We start from the raw sequence: 17115 nt of genomic DNA on the forward strand, positions 1-17115 counted from the left end.
AAGCAACTCCTGTATATGTAGTTGTCACTTCTTAACCTGTGATCTGTTTTGAAAAGCTTTCTTAAATTTGATTCCATTAAGTACAGTGCTCTCCCTATACAGGGCTGACTCTGAAGGTGCCCTCCTTATGAGCTGGGGCTACTTTGCTTCTACCTCATCACTTTTTTTTCCGAAATGTGGTGCCAATATTTGTTGTCACTATAGGAGCTAAAATGTGTCCCCCCCTTCTTTTTTTTTTCAATTTTTATAATCTTTTTTAAAAGAGCAGCATATCATTTCAAACAGAAAACTGCAAGGCTGCTTAGTAATGACCTTCTTAAAGCACATGGTGGCCGGAGATTAATTCAAGCAAGGGCTGTGGGTGATAGCTGTGAGTGCTAGCCCCTCTTATCAAGCCACTTGAAAGCTGAAGCTGAAAGTTTTCTGTGTACTCCCATCTGTTTGCGCAGCTACGCTGTCGTTCTGTGTGAGAACTTCTTCCCACTCAGTTGTGTTGAGTCATCAGTTATTACAGTGCCATGCAATAATTATTGGCATTAGCTCTAGAATTGAAATAAATCACACAAAAAAACCCCACCAACCCATAACAAAAAACCTTTTTACCAGCAGGAAGAAAAAATGCTGGAGAATTGTGGCACATTGGTGAGGATTTTAATAATATCATTATTGAATATTCCTCCAATTTCTATCAATATCCCTTCATGGGTTTGCATATGGCTTTTAGTAACTAGAACAGGGTGCCTTATTTTAGAGTCAAGGAGAGGGGACCACCTTTTAGTTTCTAATCCTATGGCACAATAATGAGGAAATTAGGAGACCTTATAGAGAGAGCTCAACTGTACTGCTGAGGTTTCCTTACATGAATTGTACTCCTGATCTGATTTGCTTTGCTTCTGAACAACTCCCAATTTTCTCCATTTAAATGTGAACTCTTACCCATCTCCTACCACAGACCAGCCATGGATGGAGCTGCTGCTTTCATTATTTTTGTTAATCTGACTAATTTTTCGCATGCATTTGCTGTGCTCCCTGTCTGTGCAGGACTCTCATTACTAAGGAGGTCGGCAGTGTCTCTCTGCGTATGAAACAGGTCGAAGAACTGTGAGTAGGATTAGCCCTTTCCTAAACCATGCTGTCTCCACACTGTCACTGCTCATCCTCCCTTTGTTTCTTTCTTTGTGAATGCTGCTCCAAAGAGACCTGAAGGAGGCCATTTCTGCAAGGAGGATTAGTTTAGATGAATGTGGTGGTCTGTGTTTCCTCTGTTCCTCACAAGCAGCTGCTTATCTTGCTGGGCACCTCTGTGCTGCTGGATTGGTTCATGTTTATTCCATCACACTGGTTTTGCTTACCAAAGAGGTTTTAGGGCTATCTGGACTGTTTTCCTTAAAAAGCATCTCCTGCATTTTCTGAGGTGCAGATGGAAATATTACCTTGTTTATATAAATATATATAAAATACATCTACCAAGTATTGCATCACATCTGAATGTCTTAAGAGTTTAGGAAGGGTGGGGCTGTCATGGTTTATCATGTAAAGTAACATTCATGCTGGGTGCTCAAAAACCATTATTTATATAGGGTGATTATTCTTTCATTTTAACATTAACTAAATTTTGAAACCTGTGTTCATGTCTCCTGGAAAAGATATCAAGTTTGCATTACACTGGTGGAGGTTGCTGGGAAATCCAAAGCCAGTGTTCATTGGCTGTGCCTGGCTTGTCATAGCAAATATATTTCTTGAAAATTAAAAGTGACACTTTTATGTAAATCTCTCAAGTGTTGCAAATCTGCTCTGAGGTTAGGTTTGCTTCTGAAAGAGTTTTGCCCCAGATCCTCTATGAGCTTTACAAGTACTTAATACCTAATGTTGTTTGCTGAGGCAAACAGCTGCAGTTAAGGCAGGCTTCAAGTCAGGCTAGAAAGTTTCTATTTCAATCCAATATGAAAGATTCCTAGTTCCTTTCTGCCCACTCTTAAACTACAGCAAACAGGAAGCCACAAAGTCCCTGCTTCCATGGAAGGAGAGCTGATTTATCATTTTGGTAATACAGATATTACAGCCCAGGATACTGAGGATTTTTTGGAAGAGACTTTGTCATCTCTGAGCTGTTGGTTAGGAAAATGGTGCAGGATTGAACTCCTCAGGCTGGGAGGTTGTAACTGCTCAGTCTGTGCCCTTGTGCTTCAGGGTGGGAAATGAAAACATCCCCATTTGAGGCCCTGCAGGTACCTCAGCAGTGTCTGGTATTATTTGATTTAATAACACCAGAAGGAATGTGCTTAATAATGAGAATCTATTGCTGCTGTTGATCACTGTGGTAGACCAATGTCCAAACTGATTCAGGACATAAAAGCCCTTCCAGATGCAGCTAAAATATCTCATCTTCTGGAGAACTTAAAGTAAAAATGAGTATTAAGAGTGTGTTTTTTCTGAATGCAGGATTTTAAAAAACAGGCATTATGCATTGCTAGAGAGGTTTGTGATTCAGTATCAGTGACTGCAAAACTGCTCTTGGCTTTTTTCAGCAATAGCAAAAGATCTTGTAGGATCATCTATGTCTAGTTGATTACAAGATGATTTTAAATAACTGGCTGGTTTTAAGAGGTTTATTTACCTGTGCAGACCAATTTAAAGATTTTTGAGGTTTCATTTTGTGTCTGTTCTAATGTAAAGGAGGAGTAATATCACTGATGTTGAGAATTCCACAGATAGAAAAAGCGTACATGAAATGAGTTTCATGGATTTCCCAGTTGAATATAGGTGTGTTATCAAAGATTCACACCTTGCTTAAACATTCAGCAGATTTTGCCCTGGAAAATGGCTAGTGAAGTGAAGATGTTTATGTCCTGAGGCTGGTGGATTTTCATAACCTGATGGCAAACTTGGTGTACTCTAGGAAAATATCCCTTGGCAAGCAAGAGCCTATGGAGTCATTCCTGCCCTGCACTGATAATGTGGTTTAAGAGCCTACCCCAGTCTAGGCTGTGATTTGGGTTTGCATTTGCCCAGTGAGGTGTTGCATGTGAGAATTCTCATTTTGGTGTGCAATCCATGTGGAGGAGAGACATGGACAGTCTTCATTTCCAACTGCACATGAGTAGTTCATCCTGTAGTGGAACAGGGCATAAATTCAGGGATTCCCCATTTTTGGGGACTCCAGTACTTAGGAAATTCCTGTGATTGGATTCAGTTCCATCTGATTGTTCCCTGCTTTCCTTTCCTGCTTGTCCCAGGTATCACTCTCTCCTGGAACTGGGAGAAAAACGTAAAGGCATGTTGGAAAAAAGCTGCAAGAAGTTCATGCTCTTCCGTGAAGCCAACGAGCTCCAGCAGTGGATCAATGAGAAGGAAGCAGCACTCACCAGTGAGGAAGTGGGTGCTGATCTGGAGCAGGTGGAGGTTCTGCAGAAGAAATTTGATGATTTTCAGAAGGTATGTTGTGATGCTGCATAATGTGTGTGTTAATCTTGGCCTTTCCCTTCAGGCTCTCTGATCATGTATCCATGACAATTCTTCATAGCTGAGTAGGAAATATGGCTTTGATTTGGCATAAAAGGTCCATAGAAGGTATATATATAAATTTTTAACTTTTATTTTGTGAGGATAGAGAATTAAAGTGTCTTCAGTTTGATTACATTCCCCAGGTTGTTCCATGCTTCTCAGCTCCCAGAGAGCTGAAGCTCTCTTTCAACACTTTGCAGTAAAGTCTGCCAAGCTTTGGAGGAATTTCAGTTTGTGTAAAGCATAACCTTCAGCTAAGTTGTTCCTATTGAAAGGGAAGATGCATTTGGTTTCCATCTGTAGAGGTATTTCCCTGAGATATGGGTAGAAAAAAAAAATCTGGCAGCTGGAATTCCTTGGCAAGGCTGTCTGGGAATTCAGGGTCACTGTGCTCAACTCCTGCTGTTCACACACTGGGCTCTCTTGGGGAGCCACCTTGTTCCATGTGTTCTGCCTGGGTGAATTTTAATGCTGGGATATTTCCCTGTTCTCTGTAGGATCTCAAAGCCAACGAGTCACGCCTGAAGGATATAAACAAGGTTGCCAAGGACCTGGAGTCAGAAGGGCTGATGGCAGATGAAGTACAAGCAGTACAGCAACAGGTGCTCTTTTTCTCTGCCTTATTCTAATCTAAGAAGCAAAATACTTTCCTCCTTTCTTTTGTCTGATATCTTTGCCTGGCATTGCAAGATTCAGGCTGTTTTCTAGTGTGGCCATCCCAAGAAGCCATTTAGAATTATATTCTGTAATAATGCTAGAGCAAATTGCACCAGCATCTAGAGCTTTTTCCTTTATTTTTTTTAGGTATGGAAAGTCTACAATAATATTAAAAGTCATGGAGAATCCATGCATTAACTTTGCTTCATATAAATTTGAAATTTAGCATTTATTATTTGCAGGAAAATGGGTGAGGAATGCTAAGGAAAAAGAAAAATAAAGTAGAGTGAAATTCAGAGTGGAGGGCATTTGTGGGTTTTCTGTTTTGGTTTGGGGTTTTTTTGCCAGCTTTTTACATCCTTGTGCTATAAATAATCTTATCCTGTGCCAACTAAGTATGTGTTGGAATTTTTTTTTTTCTGTTGGAAAATAACAAATTGTTTGTCCTGTCTCCTTTGCAGGAAGTGTATGGGATGATGCCCAGGGTAAGTGTTGATTTCTGAGGTGGGTGGAGTGGCAATTGTAACAGGTTTGGGATGTACAAGGAGAAGTTCAGCCATAATTGTAGTTCATTTCCATGATGGAACTCACTAATGACTTTGAATAGACATTCAAAGTTTATCTTATCTATGATCCCTTTATTTCCTGAGTGTCTTGCCCCACATCACAGATCAAAGCAAGCAGCATAACCCAAACTGATACAAATACTTGCATAAAAAATGTACTTACTCTGTTAAGGAATGGACACAGATATTTTCAAGATTTTTTTACTGTATTCTGATAGTTTTAGATTCTGCTTCATATCTAAAGCTGTTTCTTCACATTTTCAAACAGGATGAAACTGATTCTAAGACAGCCTCTCCTTGGAAGGTAGGTGTCATTGCTTAGTAGCACACAACAAGAAAATAAAACAAAAATTACAGCATATCATCTTTTTTTAGACCATTTGCTTCTCCTAATCCATAGAAATTCTCAACAGCCTGGTTTCTACCTCTCTGCTACAAAACTCTGTTTAGTTTTGAGCTCGTAGTGTGAGGGTTTCCAGTTTCTGGGCAGTAGATGTTGAATAATCCCTTGTTCACTCTGCATGAGTTCTTTGCTTTCTGCTTGCTACAACAAAAATGTTTTTATTCCTCAAAGTCAAAACCATTTATGTCAATAATTCTTTAGTAAGGAATATTCTGTATCCCATTAGTCATCTCCAGCTTATTTACTACAATAGTTAGAAGAAGCCTTTCTCCATTCATTAGAGGCTTACAATGGAAGTGCTGTCACCTGCTAAAGCACAGAAATATCTTAAATATTGTTTAAATTCTCCAACACTGTGTTTTCCCTAGCATTTCATTCCCATGTTTTATGTCTTGCATCCAACCTGTTAGACTTAAAGCTGCTTGTACATCTTTTGAGCTGTGAGAATGTGGGGAAAACAGGTTAGTATGCAAAATTTTGACAGAAAATGCAACCATGTTGCCAGGAACTGGTGACTTTTAAAGTATTTTTTTGCAAATTACAAACATGTACATTGAATTCTAAGAGTCTTATAGTAACTTAGCAAACAGATTTGGGGGGTTTTTAATTAATGTCTTGAATGTTGCCTTTAAATTTCCTCCTCTTTGTCCTCATTAAGATTTGTTTGCTTCAGTTCACACTAACATGATAGTGCTTACTTGTGAGTTCTGACTATTCTTACTCTGCTCTATAAGACCTTAGGAATTACAGCCAATTATTCTTAATTGCTTTTGTAATTTACTTACATTGTCTTTCTTAGTGGTTTCTGTTTGGTTTTTTAAGGACTTTTCTTTCAGTCTGTTGTGCTTTTGGTTAGAGTTGACTTAAATGCTATATTTTTTATTTCTGCCTTTTCACACAGTCTGCACGTTTGATGGTACACACTGTGGCAACCTTCAACTCAATCAAGGTAATTCCACAACTTTCTCTGACCTTATTTAGAACTTGTGAACATCCTTTTCCATTATCTTTGTCTTTCATTAAGCTTTATAAAGTCTTTTGAATCAATTTATTGAAAGAAGCATTAGTATATACAGCATTTGCTTCTCAAGTTAGATCACTATCTTAAATACATAAAATAATTTGATTTTACAGCTCAGGAGAAACCCCTCAAATTATTTTATTTAACTAAGGTATCTGAATTTGTGCATTCTTCTGGAATGAAGCAGAATTTAATAACCTTTACCTGTAGTGAAAGGCCAGTCTGACTTTTTGCTTCCATCATCCAGGAGCTGAATGAGCGCTGGAGATCCCTGCAGCAGCTGGCAGAGGAGAGGAGCCAATTGTTGGGCAGTGCCCATGAGGTCCAGAGGTTCCACAGGTGAGGGGTTTCTTTGGTCTGAACTCAAATGCTTTCTCAATCACGAATTCTAAAATACAGCAGGACCTGTTCTAAACAAATCATATTCAACCCCCATCTTGTTCAGTGGAGGAGGATGGTCTTTTAATTCTCTTTTTGCCTTTCCTTCCTCCAAATTAGAGATGCTGATGAAACCAAAGAATGGATAGAGGAGAAGAATCAAGCATTAAATACAGACAACTATGGGCATGACCTGGCCAGTGTTCAGGCTCTGCAGCGCAAACATGAAGGCTTTGAGAGAGACTTGGCAGCTCTGGGAGACAAGGTGAGATTCTGAGGAAGAAAACTCAAAAACTTCCTTTTATCTACCAGAAATGATTGAACTATAGCAGTTCTCTCTGTCTTCACTGTGTTTATTTCCCTTTCTGTTATCCTAGGTGAATTCTCTTGGTGAAACTGCCCAGCGCCTAATCCAGTCACATCCAGAATCTGCTGAAGATCTCCAAGAAAAATGCACTGAGCTGAACCAGGCTTGGAATAGTCTGGGGAAAAGAGCTGACCAGCGCAAGGAGAAGCTGGGAGATTCTCATGACCTGCAGCGTTTCCTCAGTGACTTCAGGTAGGGATGTGATTCCCCCTCTCAAATTGTTTATTATTAGTGGAGTACACCTGGCTTATTGTTCCACAGGAATATTTCTGTGAAGGGTTCAGTTGTGACTTATTTCAGTGGAGGGAGGGAACAATTCCCTATTACTGTGTGTTCACAGGGACCTCATGTCTTGGATCAATGGGATCCGGGGCCTGGTCTCCTCAGATGAACTCGCAAAGGATGTGACTGGAGCTGAGGCTTTATTGGAAAGGCACCAGGTATGTCAAAGATAAGTGCATCATAAACTTCAACAAATGTTTCTTTTTTTCTGATACTTTCCAATTAGAGTTCCAAAAATAGATCAGTTCTAGCTCTGGTTATTGAGCAGCACATCTCTGCCCCTTGCAGGAGCACCGCACAGAAATAGATGCAAGAGCTGGCACTTTCCAGGCATTTGAACAGTTTGGACAACAGCTTCTTGCCCATGGACACTATGCCAGCCCAGAGATCAAGGAGAAACTGGATATTCTGGACCAAGAACGGACAGACCTGGAGAAGGCCTGGGTCCAGCGCAGAATGATGCTGGACCAGTGCCTGGAACTACAGGTACTCTGCTGCAGTTTGGATAAGAAAAATAATTCCTCTTTTCATTAAAAAGTTTTCAATTTCATGGTGATAACAGTGCTCTTGAGCTGTCCTGGTCATGCTTTGGATTTTTCTCTCCCCAGCTGTTTCATCGGGACTGTGAACAAGCTGAAAACTGGATGGCTGCACGGGAGGCTTTCTTAAATACAGAGGATAAAGGAGACTCCTTGGACAGTGTGGAGGCACTCATCAAGAAACATGAAGATTTTGATAAAGCAATCAATGTCCAGGTGAGGAGTGTAGCTGAAGTCAGGTGAAAATAGTTTCCTTTTTCTCATGTGAATCATTAGCAAAAGGAGTTCTGCTATGTATGGCTTCTAAAGTTCAGTTCTGAATACTCAGCCATGTGGAATTTGCTGCAGAAGTTTAGAAGCAGCTTGTGCAGATCAGGATGTATTTCATTGCCTACAGACAGTGTAGAAATAGTGGCAAGTATTTGTGTAAATCTACTGATCTGAAATTATTTTTTACCTTTATTTGTGGCAGAAAAGGGTATATTTCAAATTTCTTGTAGCAGAAAGCTGCCTAGATTTATTAAAAGATCATACTGCTGAAGTTCTTAGCCCAAAAGAGTTTTTTTTCCTAAAAGCCACAGGTGAAAAGTGTTCTAAGTTGAACTCTGCAGGTCCTGCAGAAGAGAGACTTCCTTCATAGGGTCCCAGTAATGTAAATTTAAAGAAGATAAAAAGGCTTGTTCTGTTCAAGACTCTGCTCATCATTTGACTTCAGGGGACCACAGTTCTAATTCACAGTTCTGGTTTCTAGGAAGAGAAAATTGCTGTCCTGCAGTCCTTTGCTGACCAGCTGATCGCTGCAGATCATTACGCCAAGGGCGTCATCGCCAACAGACGCAACGAGGTCCTGGACAGGTCAGTGCTGCCTGGGAGGAGAAGGCAATCCTGGAAATCCTCTTTGGGGATGTTCTGTAGCTGTTGAAGGTGATGCCTCATGTGGCTCTAGTGTTTTGTTCACTTTATGTGTCAAATTACCACAGGTGGCTTCGTCTGAAAGCCCAAATGATTGAGAAGAGATCAAAGCTGGGAGAGTCTCAGACCCTCCAGCAGTTCAGTCGTGATGTGGATGAAATAGAAGCCTGGATCAGTGAAAAGCTTCAGACTGCAAGTGATGAGTCCTATAAGGATCCCACAAATATCCAGGTGAATGTGGTTCTTGGCTTAAAAATCAGAATATCATTGTTAACTTTGCAAGGCCTGCTCTGGTTTGAAAATCCATGCTCAGGAATTCTTGTTCAGAGATGACAGAATAGTGCATCATGTTGGACATGTTCTCCTTTCAACAAGGAGAAAATGGAAGTTACATTATGCATGAAAGGAGACCCAAAATAGGACTTGGTTAGTAATTATTCATGCCTATAATTAATTATTCATGCATATAATTAATAAGATATGTGGTATCTGCAGCAGAAAGTTTCCTAAAGAAACCCAAGTGGCTGTTCTGTTTCTCTCCCAGCATATAGACAATAAGGAAATGGAATTCTTGGGTCTCAGCTAGAATGTGAAATCTCATTTATTTTTCAGTATTAAGGAATAAAGTTATCTCTTATGTTTTAATTCTGGTTTATGAAGTAGTATGAATGCACTGAACTACTTCTCTCAATCTGTTTTATAGCTTTCCAAACTGCTGGTAAGTAGTTTGGACTAGCCTGGTATGTGAATTTATTTTCTCTGTATAAGCTTCTGTGTAAGCCCAAGCTCTGGTTGCTACTCCATCCATCAGTTCATGTAATCTCTTGTTTTTTCTGTTAGTTCTTGACCTCCATCCAGGTACAGCTGTTGATCCTCGTCCTATGGGTGTGGCTTTTTTGTTCATTCCTATTCAGCATCATTTATTTATGTATTTGTTTTGCAGGTTTTCTGCATGATCTGTTTAATTTATGCTGCGTTCACGATGTAGTTTAGGGTTTTTTAGGAGTTAGCCCATAGGAGAATGGGGTTCTGTCCCCCTTTTTCAGAAATTTGGCTGTTTGATCATCACTTGTGATGATTTAAAACAGGGCATAATGTCAAATTCATGAGTTTGTGTTTGTAGAATCAAATGCTGAAGATGGAGGATTCAATAAATGTTTGATCTTGATTGGCTTAGTTCTTGCAATAGCATAGAAGGGAATAAAGCAGAAGGAACACTCCAGAAAAAGAGATGTACCAGATGGAAAGCTGACAGCACTTGTAAGAATCCAAGAAGGAGAGTAAAATGAGGATATGTGCAGGGAGAAGACAGAACAAAGAAAGGGGAAGCCAGTGAGTAAGAAATGAAGGAATAATTTGTCACTTCAGAGTGTGGTACATTAAATTACTATTTTTTTAGTTGGAAAAAAAAACTATATTAAACTAGAAAGGCTTGTCTGCAATTTGTTGTCATGGTAATTATATGGAGATATGCAATTGGCAGCTTTTAAATTGAATTTTCCAAGTTGCTAGAGCTAGCTTTGAAGGATATGCTTTCATAATCTCAGGATTTGGGGGTTACAGTTTTACAGTTCCCAAAATGAAGCAGTTCATGCAGAATTTCTCATACCAGTGCTATAGTATCTTTCCTTTTTTATTTTTGATCTAACATTTCCTTTCATCCCATTCTCTAGGACACTCTCTACCCATGTCCAATGTCACTAGCATTTCCAGTTTATACTTGCAAATTCTGTCTTGTCACTTTTGTGCTGTTGTCATATTCCTGGTGGGTGGATGGATCATGGATACATGAGAGCTGCACTCTCCTTCCCACACCAAGGCTCCTGTTGTTCTCATGGTGCTCTCAACTTGGCAGTAAAAAATTCTTACCAAATAATTCAGTTACATTTTTGTAGAAGTTTTTTACTGTTAATTCAGTATTTATCTATATATACAATGGGGCTGTGTATGTCTAATATCACAGCTGTGCAGAAAGCAGATAAGCTGGAGCAGTGATTTCTGTTAATTACCTATAGATTAGGAAGAGAAGTAGGAATTTGTGCAGTTACTGTTGGAGTAGAAAGGATGATCTACTCCACTCAGGATATATGTAATTGCTGCTTTTCAAAGGGCTGCATTGAAAACTAGGAATCTTTACTGCAGTAACAGCTCAGCTCAGTGCAGGGAATTTTGCCTTGGCACCTGTGAAATGCAGAACATGCTGCCAGAGCTCTGTGTACAGCTCACCCACAGTTTTGCCAGGTCAAAACTTGGCGGTTTCTCAGGTAATGAGAGTAACCAGTGGAGCGAGCAGTAAATTCCCTCCCCAGAGAGAACCTCAGCTCAGCCTGTGCACAAAGCCCATGAGAACAATGGAGGAGCCCTTTGTGCAGAGCCTGATGGGGTTGGGTTTGTCCTTGCAGAGCAAGCACCAGAAGCACCAGGCCTTTGAGGCCGAGCTCCACGCCAACGCCGACCGCATCCGCGGCGTCATCGACATGGGCAACTCCCTCATCGAGAGGGGCGCGTGCGCCGGCAGCGAGGACGCCGTCAAGGTGGGCACCTCCCAGTCTTGCTTGGCTTTGCTTTCAGCAGTGTAGGCTTCCACCATGTTCTGGTTTTGCATTGATCAAAACTTTTTTCATGTTTCATTTGTGAGACTTACTCATCTTTCTCACTTTCTGACAGGCACGTCTGGCTGCCCTGGCTGACCAGTGGCAGTTCCTGGTACAGAAATCAGCAGAGAAGAGTCAGAAACTGAAAGAAGCTAATAAGCAACAGAATTTCAATACTGGCATCAAGGACTTTGACTTTTGGCTTTCAGAGGTAATAAGATGGGAGTTAATTACTTGCAAAGCATCTTTTTTTCAGTTTTTATTACCTTTGCCAATGTTAGATTTTGTGGAGTGCTGTTTATCTTTGAGCAAGTCTAGGTTTATTTTAAAAAAACCTTATTACCAGTAAAATTCTTGTATATGTGTTATTAGTTATGAACAATAAAGTGAGAAGACGCAAATTTGCATGGAACCTTTTAGGTATGAAACAGGTGACAAGGTAAAGGTTTAGTAGAAAATTGAGAAGTAATTTGCATGGTTTTAAAGCATAATAGTTTCAAGGAGTTAGTGAACCACAATTTGTTCTTCATTCCATGTTTCCTTCTCCATCCCCAGGTGGAGGCTTTGTTGGCATCTGAAGACTATGGGAAGGACTTGGCATCTGTTAACAACCTTCTGAAAAAACACCAGTTACTGGAAGCTGATATATCTGCTCATGAGGTATTGCTTTCCCTTTTAGTTTTGGAAGATAAATCATAGTCATGAGCAAATCCTATGGGTACAGCTCCTGATACCTGCTGCAGTCACAGACTTGTCGAAATGTGGTCTTTAACAAAACCTGTGGCTGCGAGTCGGATTCTGATTTTCATCCTGACACAATGAGCACAGAAATGAGCTCTGAGCAATCCCTGCTCTCTCTCCCCTCCATGTCCAGGACCGCCTGAAGGACCTGAACAGCCAGGCTGACAGTCTGATGACCAGCAGCGCCTTTGACACGTCCCAGGTGAAGGACAAGCGCGAGACCATCAACGGGCGCTTCCAGCGCATCAAGGGCATGGCCAGCGCCCGCCGCGCCAAGCTCAACGAGAGCCACCGCCTGCACCAGTTCTTCCGTGACATGGACGACGAGGAGTCCTGGATCAAGTGGGTGTTTGGGAAGTTGTGGGCTTGCCAACAACACTCACATCCTTTAGTGTGGCTTTAGAGCTGCCTTCCAACAACTGCGTCAATGGGAGTCCAGAAAAACTCCTTTGGGTGTGGTTTCTTATCTGCCGTTTTCGTTGGTCAAATCCCAGTAAGCAGAAAAACACTGTTTAGATTCAGACATTTCATTCTAGTCTTTTTGGGAATGCTCCTACCACAAATGCAAACCTTTTTCAGTTTCAAGTACTCTTGATTCTAGCCAGTTGTTGTAATTAATCAAATTGTCTTTCCACATTGGTGTTAGTACCTCAGGAGGAGGGAAAGACACGAGGCTGATAGAAATCATTCAAATTAGAGCACTTCTTTTGTCATTGCTTTTAAAACAAACAAAATTTGGACAACTTTACAAAAGACATCTATATTTTGAAAAAGAAAACAGTACAGAGGAATTCTATCCTTCAAAGATAAATGATGGGCCCTCTGTCACCTTCTTTTCCTCACACAGGAATTTGCATCCAAGATCTTTGTGCAAGGCCGAGCAGTTGTGTATCTGAGGGGTTTTTTGTTTTCTTTGTCAGGTTGGACCTTTAGAAGTAATTTTCATATTTTATCTTTCTCTCTCCTCTGTTGAATTTAGAGAGAAGAAACTGTTGGTCAGCTCAGAGGACTATGGCAGAGACTTGACTGGTGTGCAGAACCTGAGGAAGAAACACAAGCGCTTAGAAGCAGAATTAGCTGCCCACGAACCTGCTATCCAGGTAAATGCCTCTCCCCATGGCAGATTTCTCTATAAGCAGCATCTTTCTTGACTATGGAAGAGATGAAAGCCAGCAGTAGTTTTGCTGGACCCCAAACAATGTACATGAGGAAGGCAGGTGATGTTCCAATAACTCTTTCTCTTTAGGGTGTCCTGGACACGGGTAAGAAGCTTTCAGATGACAACACAATTGGAAAGGAGGAGATACAGCAGAGACTGGCTCAGTTTGTGGATCACTGGAAAGAGTTAAAACAGTTGGCAGCTGCTAGGTATGAATTTCTATAAAATTCAGTATTAATTCAAAGTTACGTGGACTCATAATGATCAGATTTATAGAATTTCAGGGTGTGGGTTATTAGGAATATGATGTAACAGCATCTATCACTGATCACAGACTCTACAAGACTACTGACAATGTTCCTCAGTAGAAACACGAGCCTCTTTTTGAGGTGTATGTTGTGTTTAGCCATTTCTTGCACCAGTTGGAAACCACAGGCTTGCAATCAGCTGGCTTTAATCCACTAGCAGGAAATTTTTCATGATTAGAAACTGTTGGGAGAGAGTTTGCTTCAGTCCTTTGGCAGCTGCAGACTTTGTAGTCCAAGGAATTCCTAGAGCTCCAGCCATGGCTGCTGCTGGAGGAGTGAAGTGTGAATGATAAGGTTCAGGCTCTGTACATTGTTTTTATATTTACATCTCAATGCCATAAAACTGATTAGTTTTACCTTCCCCACACAGGGGCCAGCGTCTGGAGGAGTCTCTGGAGTATCAGCAGTTTGTAGCAAATGTTGAGGAAGAAGAAGCCTGGATCAATGAGAAAATGACACTGGTAGCCAGTGAGGATTATGGGGACACACTTGCTGCTATCCAGGTATGGAGGAAGTTGTCATCACTTTATTGTTGCATCACTGTTGGTTAGAGCATAACAAATTTTTTAACTGTCTTTACAATTTAGAGGTTGTTTGTTCCTTTTGAAGTCCTACATTGTAAAAATGTAAATTTACTTTGTAAAAGCATCCCAATCATGTTATTTCCTGTAGAAATTACTTGCAGTTTGATGTAGCCTTGCATCTCTTAACCTCTGATTGGAAGTCAGTCTCAGTTTCTTTTTGTCCACAGAAAACCAGTAAGTTGTGCTAACCAGCTAAGATTAATTTTTGACAGAAGTTTATGCTAACTGATTTATGAAATGAATTACTTTTTAATAAATGGTGAGAAATTATTTTTAGAAGTGCCTGTGTCTTGTATTTGCAGGGCTTGCTGAAGAAGCATGAGGCATTTGAGACTGATTTTACTGTCCACAAGGACAGAGTGAATGATGTCTGTGCTAATGGAGAGGATCTCATTAAAAAGGTGAGCATGAACTAGTAAAGAGAAACCTTCAAAGGCTCCCCAGGACATCTTCATGTTACAGTGGACTTTCTCTTCTCTGTCATGTCTTTAAAAAGAGCTCTTAATCATTTTTTGTGGCTGGAAAAGCGTTTGGTGTTCTGCTTTCAAAGCTGTTTCTGAGACATTATCTTTCAGCTGAAGTTCTTGCTCTGTCACCAATGTCCTGAATGCCTCAGATGACTTTACCATCATAGAGGATGGCTATATTTTTTTTTCCTCCCTGTCACACAGAACAATCACCACGAGGCAAACATCACTGCCAAGATGAAGGGGCTCAGAGGCAAGGTGTCAGATCTGGAGAAAGCAGCAGCTCAGAGGAAAGCCAAATTGGATGAGAACTCAGCCTTCCTCCAGTTCAACTGGAAAGCAGATGTGGTGGAGTCATGGATAGGTATGTTCTGTACAATATTTGGTCACAAACAAACCTTAAACTCCTTCATTTCCAAAGGTCTCCGGTAGCTCCTTATGTGCTGTTGTAACAAGCAGACCTAAGCCCAGAGTAATCAGCAGTGCTGTCCCTACTTCGTGCCTTTGTAGTAACCTGATCTGGAACAGAGGCAATGTTTGAGATGGAGAAATTACATTTTTGCAAAATTTGTTTCATTTTCCAGGGGAGAAGGAAAACAGTCTGAAGACAGATGATTATGGACGTGACCTCTCTTCAGTGCAAACCTTGCTCACCAAACAGGTCAGTGCTGATGCTGCTGCCACCCCGTGAGGGAGGGACCAGCTGAACTCTTGTGAACACACAAGAATCCATGTTTGAAATATATGCAGGGTATTGGAAAGGTTAAAGACCAATACAATCTCAAATGCCTTTTGTTCTTTTAATGCTTCAGGAAACGTTTGATGCTGGACTTCAGGCTTTCCAGCAGGAGGGAATTGCAAACATCACTGCTCTGAAAGACCAGCTGCTCGCAGCCAAGCACATCCAGTCCAAGGCCATCGAGGCCCGGCATGCTTCCTTGATGAAACGCTGGAATCAGCTACTGGCTAATTCTGCTACCAGGAAAAAGAAACTCTTGGAGGCTCAGGAGCACTTCAGAAAGGTGAGTGACCAACCATGGGGCTACAAAAATCTAATTGTGCACTTGATAAAAAATACACACTTGCAGCTAACCCTTTTGGAGATCCTGGAGAATTAACAAGAATTTCTGAGATGCTTGCAAGGCAAACTCTTGCATGTTCATTCCAGATGAGCTCATACAGAGTTTTTCTATTACTGAAAAACTGGGTTTTTTCTCTTTTCAAGGTTGAGGATCTCTTCCTTACCTTTGCAAAGAAGGCCTCTGCCTTCAACAGTTGGTTTGAGAATGCTGAGGAGGACCTGACGGATCCTGTACGCTGCAACTCCCTGGAGGAAATCAAAGCCCTGAGAGAAGCTCACGACGCTTTCCGTTCCTCCCTAAGTTCTGCCCAAGCTGATTTCAACCAGCTGGCAGAGCTGGATCGCCAGATCAAGAGCTTCCGTGTGGCTTCCAACCCCTACACTTGGTTCACTATGGAGGCTCTTGAAGAAACCTGGAGGAATCTGCAGAAAATTATCAAGGCAAGTCAGTGAGGGAAAGAGTCTCTTCATATTTTATGACCTTTCAGTCGTCCCTGGAAGTTGTTCTCTGAGATAATGGGTACAAGAGTTTGTCACCATAATACAGTCAAAATATTTCAAAATTCGTGAGCAAAGAAAAATTGCTGTTAACTATAAACTGGTGCTATTGTCAGTTGTTCTCGTGGTTTTCCATTTGTGGCTCTTCCAAAGGCAAAGCACGTGTCTCACTTCCTAACTGTAATAGAAATTTAACTTGTCTGCTGTGCAGTGAAACAACTGTTGGTTCAATTGCAGTTCTCAGGACTCCAGTTCTGAATTACCCCATGAGATTCTTTTCTCTAGGTATCCAGGACACCAAGCATTCAGTGTTGTTTTGAGGCTCAGAACTGTGCTTTTAGATTTTGCTTTCTGTTACAGGATGAGACCAATCCCTTTGTTTCTCTGACATTACTGTTGTTCATTTCTCAGGAACGTGAACTGGAGCTGCAGAAGGAACAGCGAAGGCAGGAAGAAAATGACAAACTGCGTCAGGAATTTGCTCAGCATGCCAATGCCTTCCATCAGTGGATTCAGGAGACCAGGTATAGTTTGTCTTTCCAGGACCTGCCCTCAGAGAATCCCTTAGGTAGTATTTGTGTGCATCCTCCATCTCTTTGGACTGTCAAAGTTGTAAATGTCTCCTACTGAAAAACAGCACATCAGGACTTGTCCATTCCCTGCAGCTGGGATTTGAGGGAGGCCCCAATAGCTACAGGGGAAAGGAAAGCCCTGGAACACCAGACTTTAAAAATGTTCCTATTTCTGAATTATTTTTCCTGCAGTAATTCTAGTTATCCAGGACTTCATTTTTCTCCAGTTATTCCTGAACTAGGCTGTAGCACAGCTGGGGAGGTGGAGCACAAATAGCTCCAAGCAAACTGGCATTTCTGTTAATTCCCCTTTTGTATTGAGCAGTGTATTGAGAATCTTACTGGAGTTCAGATAGAGAAAGAAGATGTGAAAAGAGCTTAAAACTTCGTAATCATTTCCCTGGGCTATGGTCTAATAATAACTTTCTCTAAGGATAGGGAGTAAAGATAAAACAACTGTGTTAGAAATAAAAGTCTCAAGG

The 17115-nt window shown here is 41.0% G+C and overlaps 1 protein-coding gene across 9 annotated transcripts in view; it reads left to right on the forward strand.

Annotated features, from left to right (window-relative positions):
* The window catches only part of SPTAN1 (spectrin alpha, non-erythrocytic 1), a 46008-nt gene that overhangs the window by 22364 nt on the left and 6529 nt on the right, over positions 1 to 17115 (forward strand). For 3 of the 9 annotated variants that reach the window (XM_077188970.1, XM_077188969.1, XM_077188972.1), the window contains exons 23-50: positions 1042 to 1101; positions 3237 to 3435; positions 4002 to 4106; positions 4623 to 4646; positions 4996 to 5031; positions 6032 to 6079; positions 6399 to 6490; positions 6650 to 6794; positions 6907 to 7088; positions 7237 to 7336; positions 7467 to 7664; positions 7787 to 7933; positions 8469 to 8572; positions 8698 to 8860; positions 9333 to 9347; positions 11032 to 11163; positions 11297 to 11434; positions 11779 to 11883; positions 12098 to 12306; positions 12944 to 13064; positions 13211 to 13332; positions 13802 to 13934; positions 14318 to 14416; positions 14687 to 14846; positions 15067 to 15143; positions 15295 to 15504; positions 15708 to 16004; positions 16473 to 16585. In XM_077188970.1, the coding sequence (XP_077045085.1) occupies positions 1042 to 1101; positions 3237 to 3435; positions 4002 to 4106; positions 4623 to 4646; positions 4996 to 5031; positions 6032 to 6079; positions 6399 to 6490; positions 6650 to 6794; positions 6907 to 7088; positions 7237 to 7336; positions 7467 to 7664; positions 7787 to 7933; positions 8469 to 8572; positions 8698 to 8860; positions 9333 to 9347; positions 11032 to 11163; positions 11297 to 11434; positions 11779 to 11883; positions 12098 to 12306; positions 12944 to 13064; positions 13211 to 13332; positions 13802 to 13934; positions 14318 to 14416; positions 14687 to 14846; positions 15067 to 15143; positions 15295 to 15504; positions 15708 to 16004; positions 16473 to 16585 (3534 nt within the window). The remainder of the gene's footprint in view (positions 1 to 1041; positions 1102 to 3236; positions 3436 to 4001; positions 4107 to 4622; positions 4647 to 4995; positions 5032 to 6031; positions 6080 to 6398; positions 6491 to 6649; positions 6795 to 6906; positions 7089 to 7236; positions 7337 to 7466; positions 7665 to 7786; positions 7934 to 8468; positions 8573 to 8697; positions 8861 to 9332; positions 9348 to 11031; positions 11164 to 11296; positions 11435 to 11778; positions 11884 to 12097; positions 12307 to 12943; positions 13065 to 13210; positions 13333 to 13801; positions 13935 to 14317; positions 14417 to 14686; positions 14847 to 15066; positions 15144 to 15294; positions 15505 to 15707; positions 16005 to 16472; positions 16586 to 17115) is intronic. The other 6 variants (XM_054646179.2, XM_054646181.2, XM_077188971.1 and 3 more) reach the window with 3 other exon arrangements.

Source organism: Agelaius phoeniceus, chromosome 21, assembly GCF_051311805.1.
Source record: "Agelaius phoeniceus isolate bAgePho1 chromosome 21, bAgePho1.hap1, whole genome shotgun sequence".
NCBI lineage: Eukaryota > Metazoa > Chordata > Aves > Passeriformes > Icteridae > Agelaius > Agelaius phoeniceus.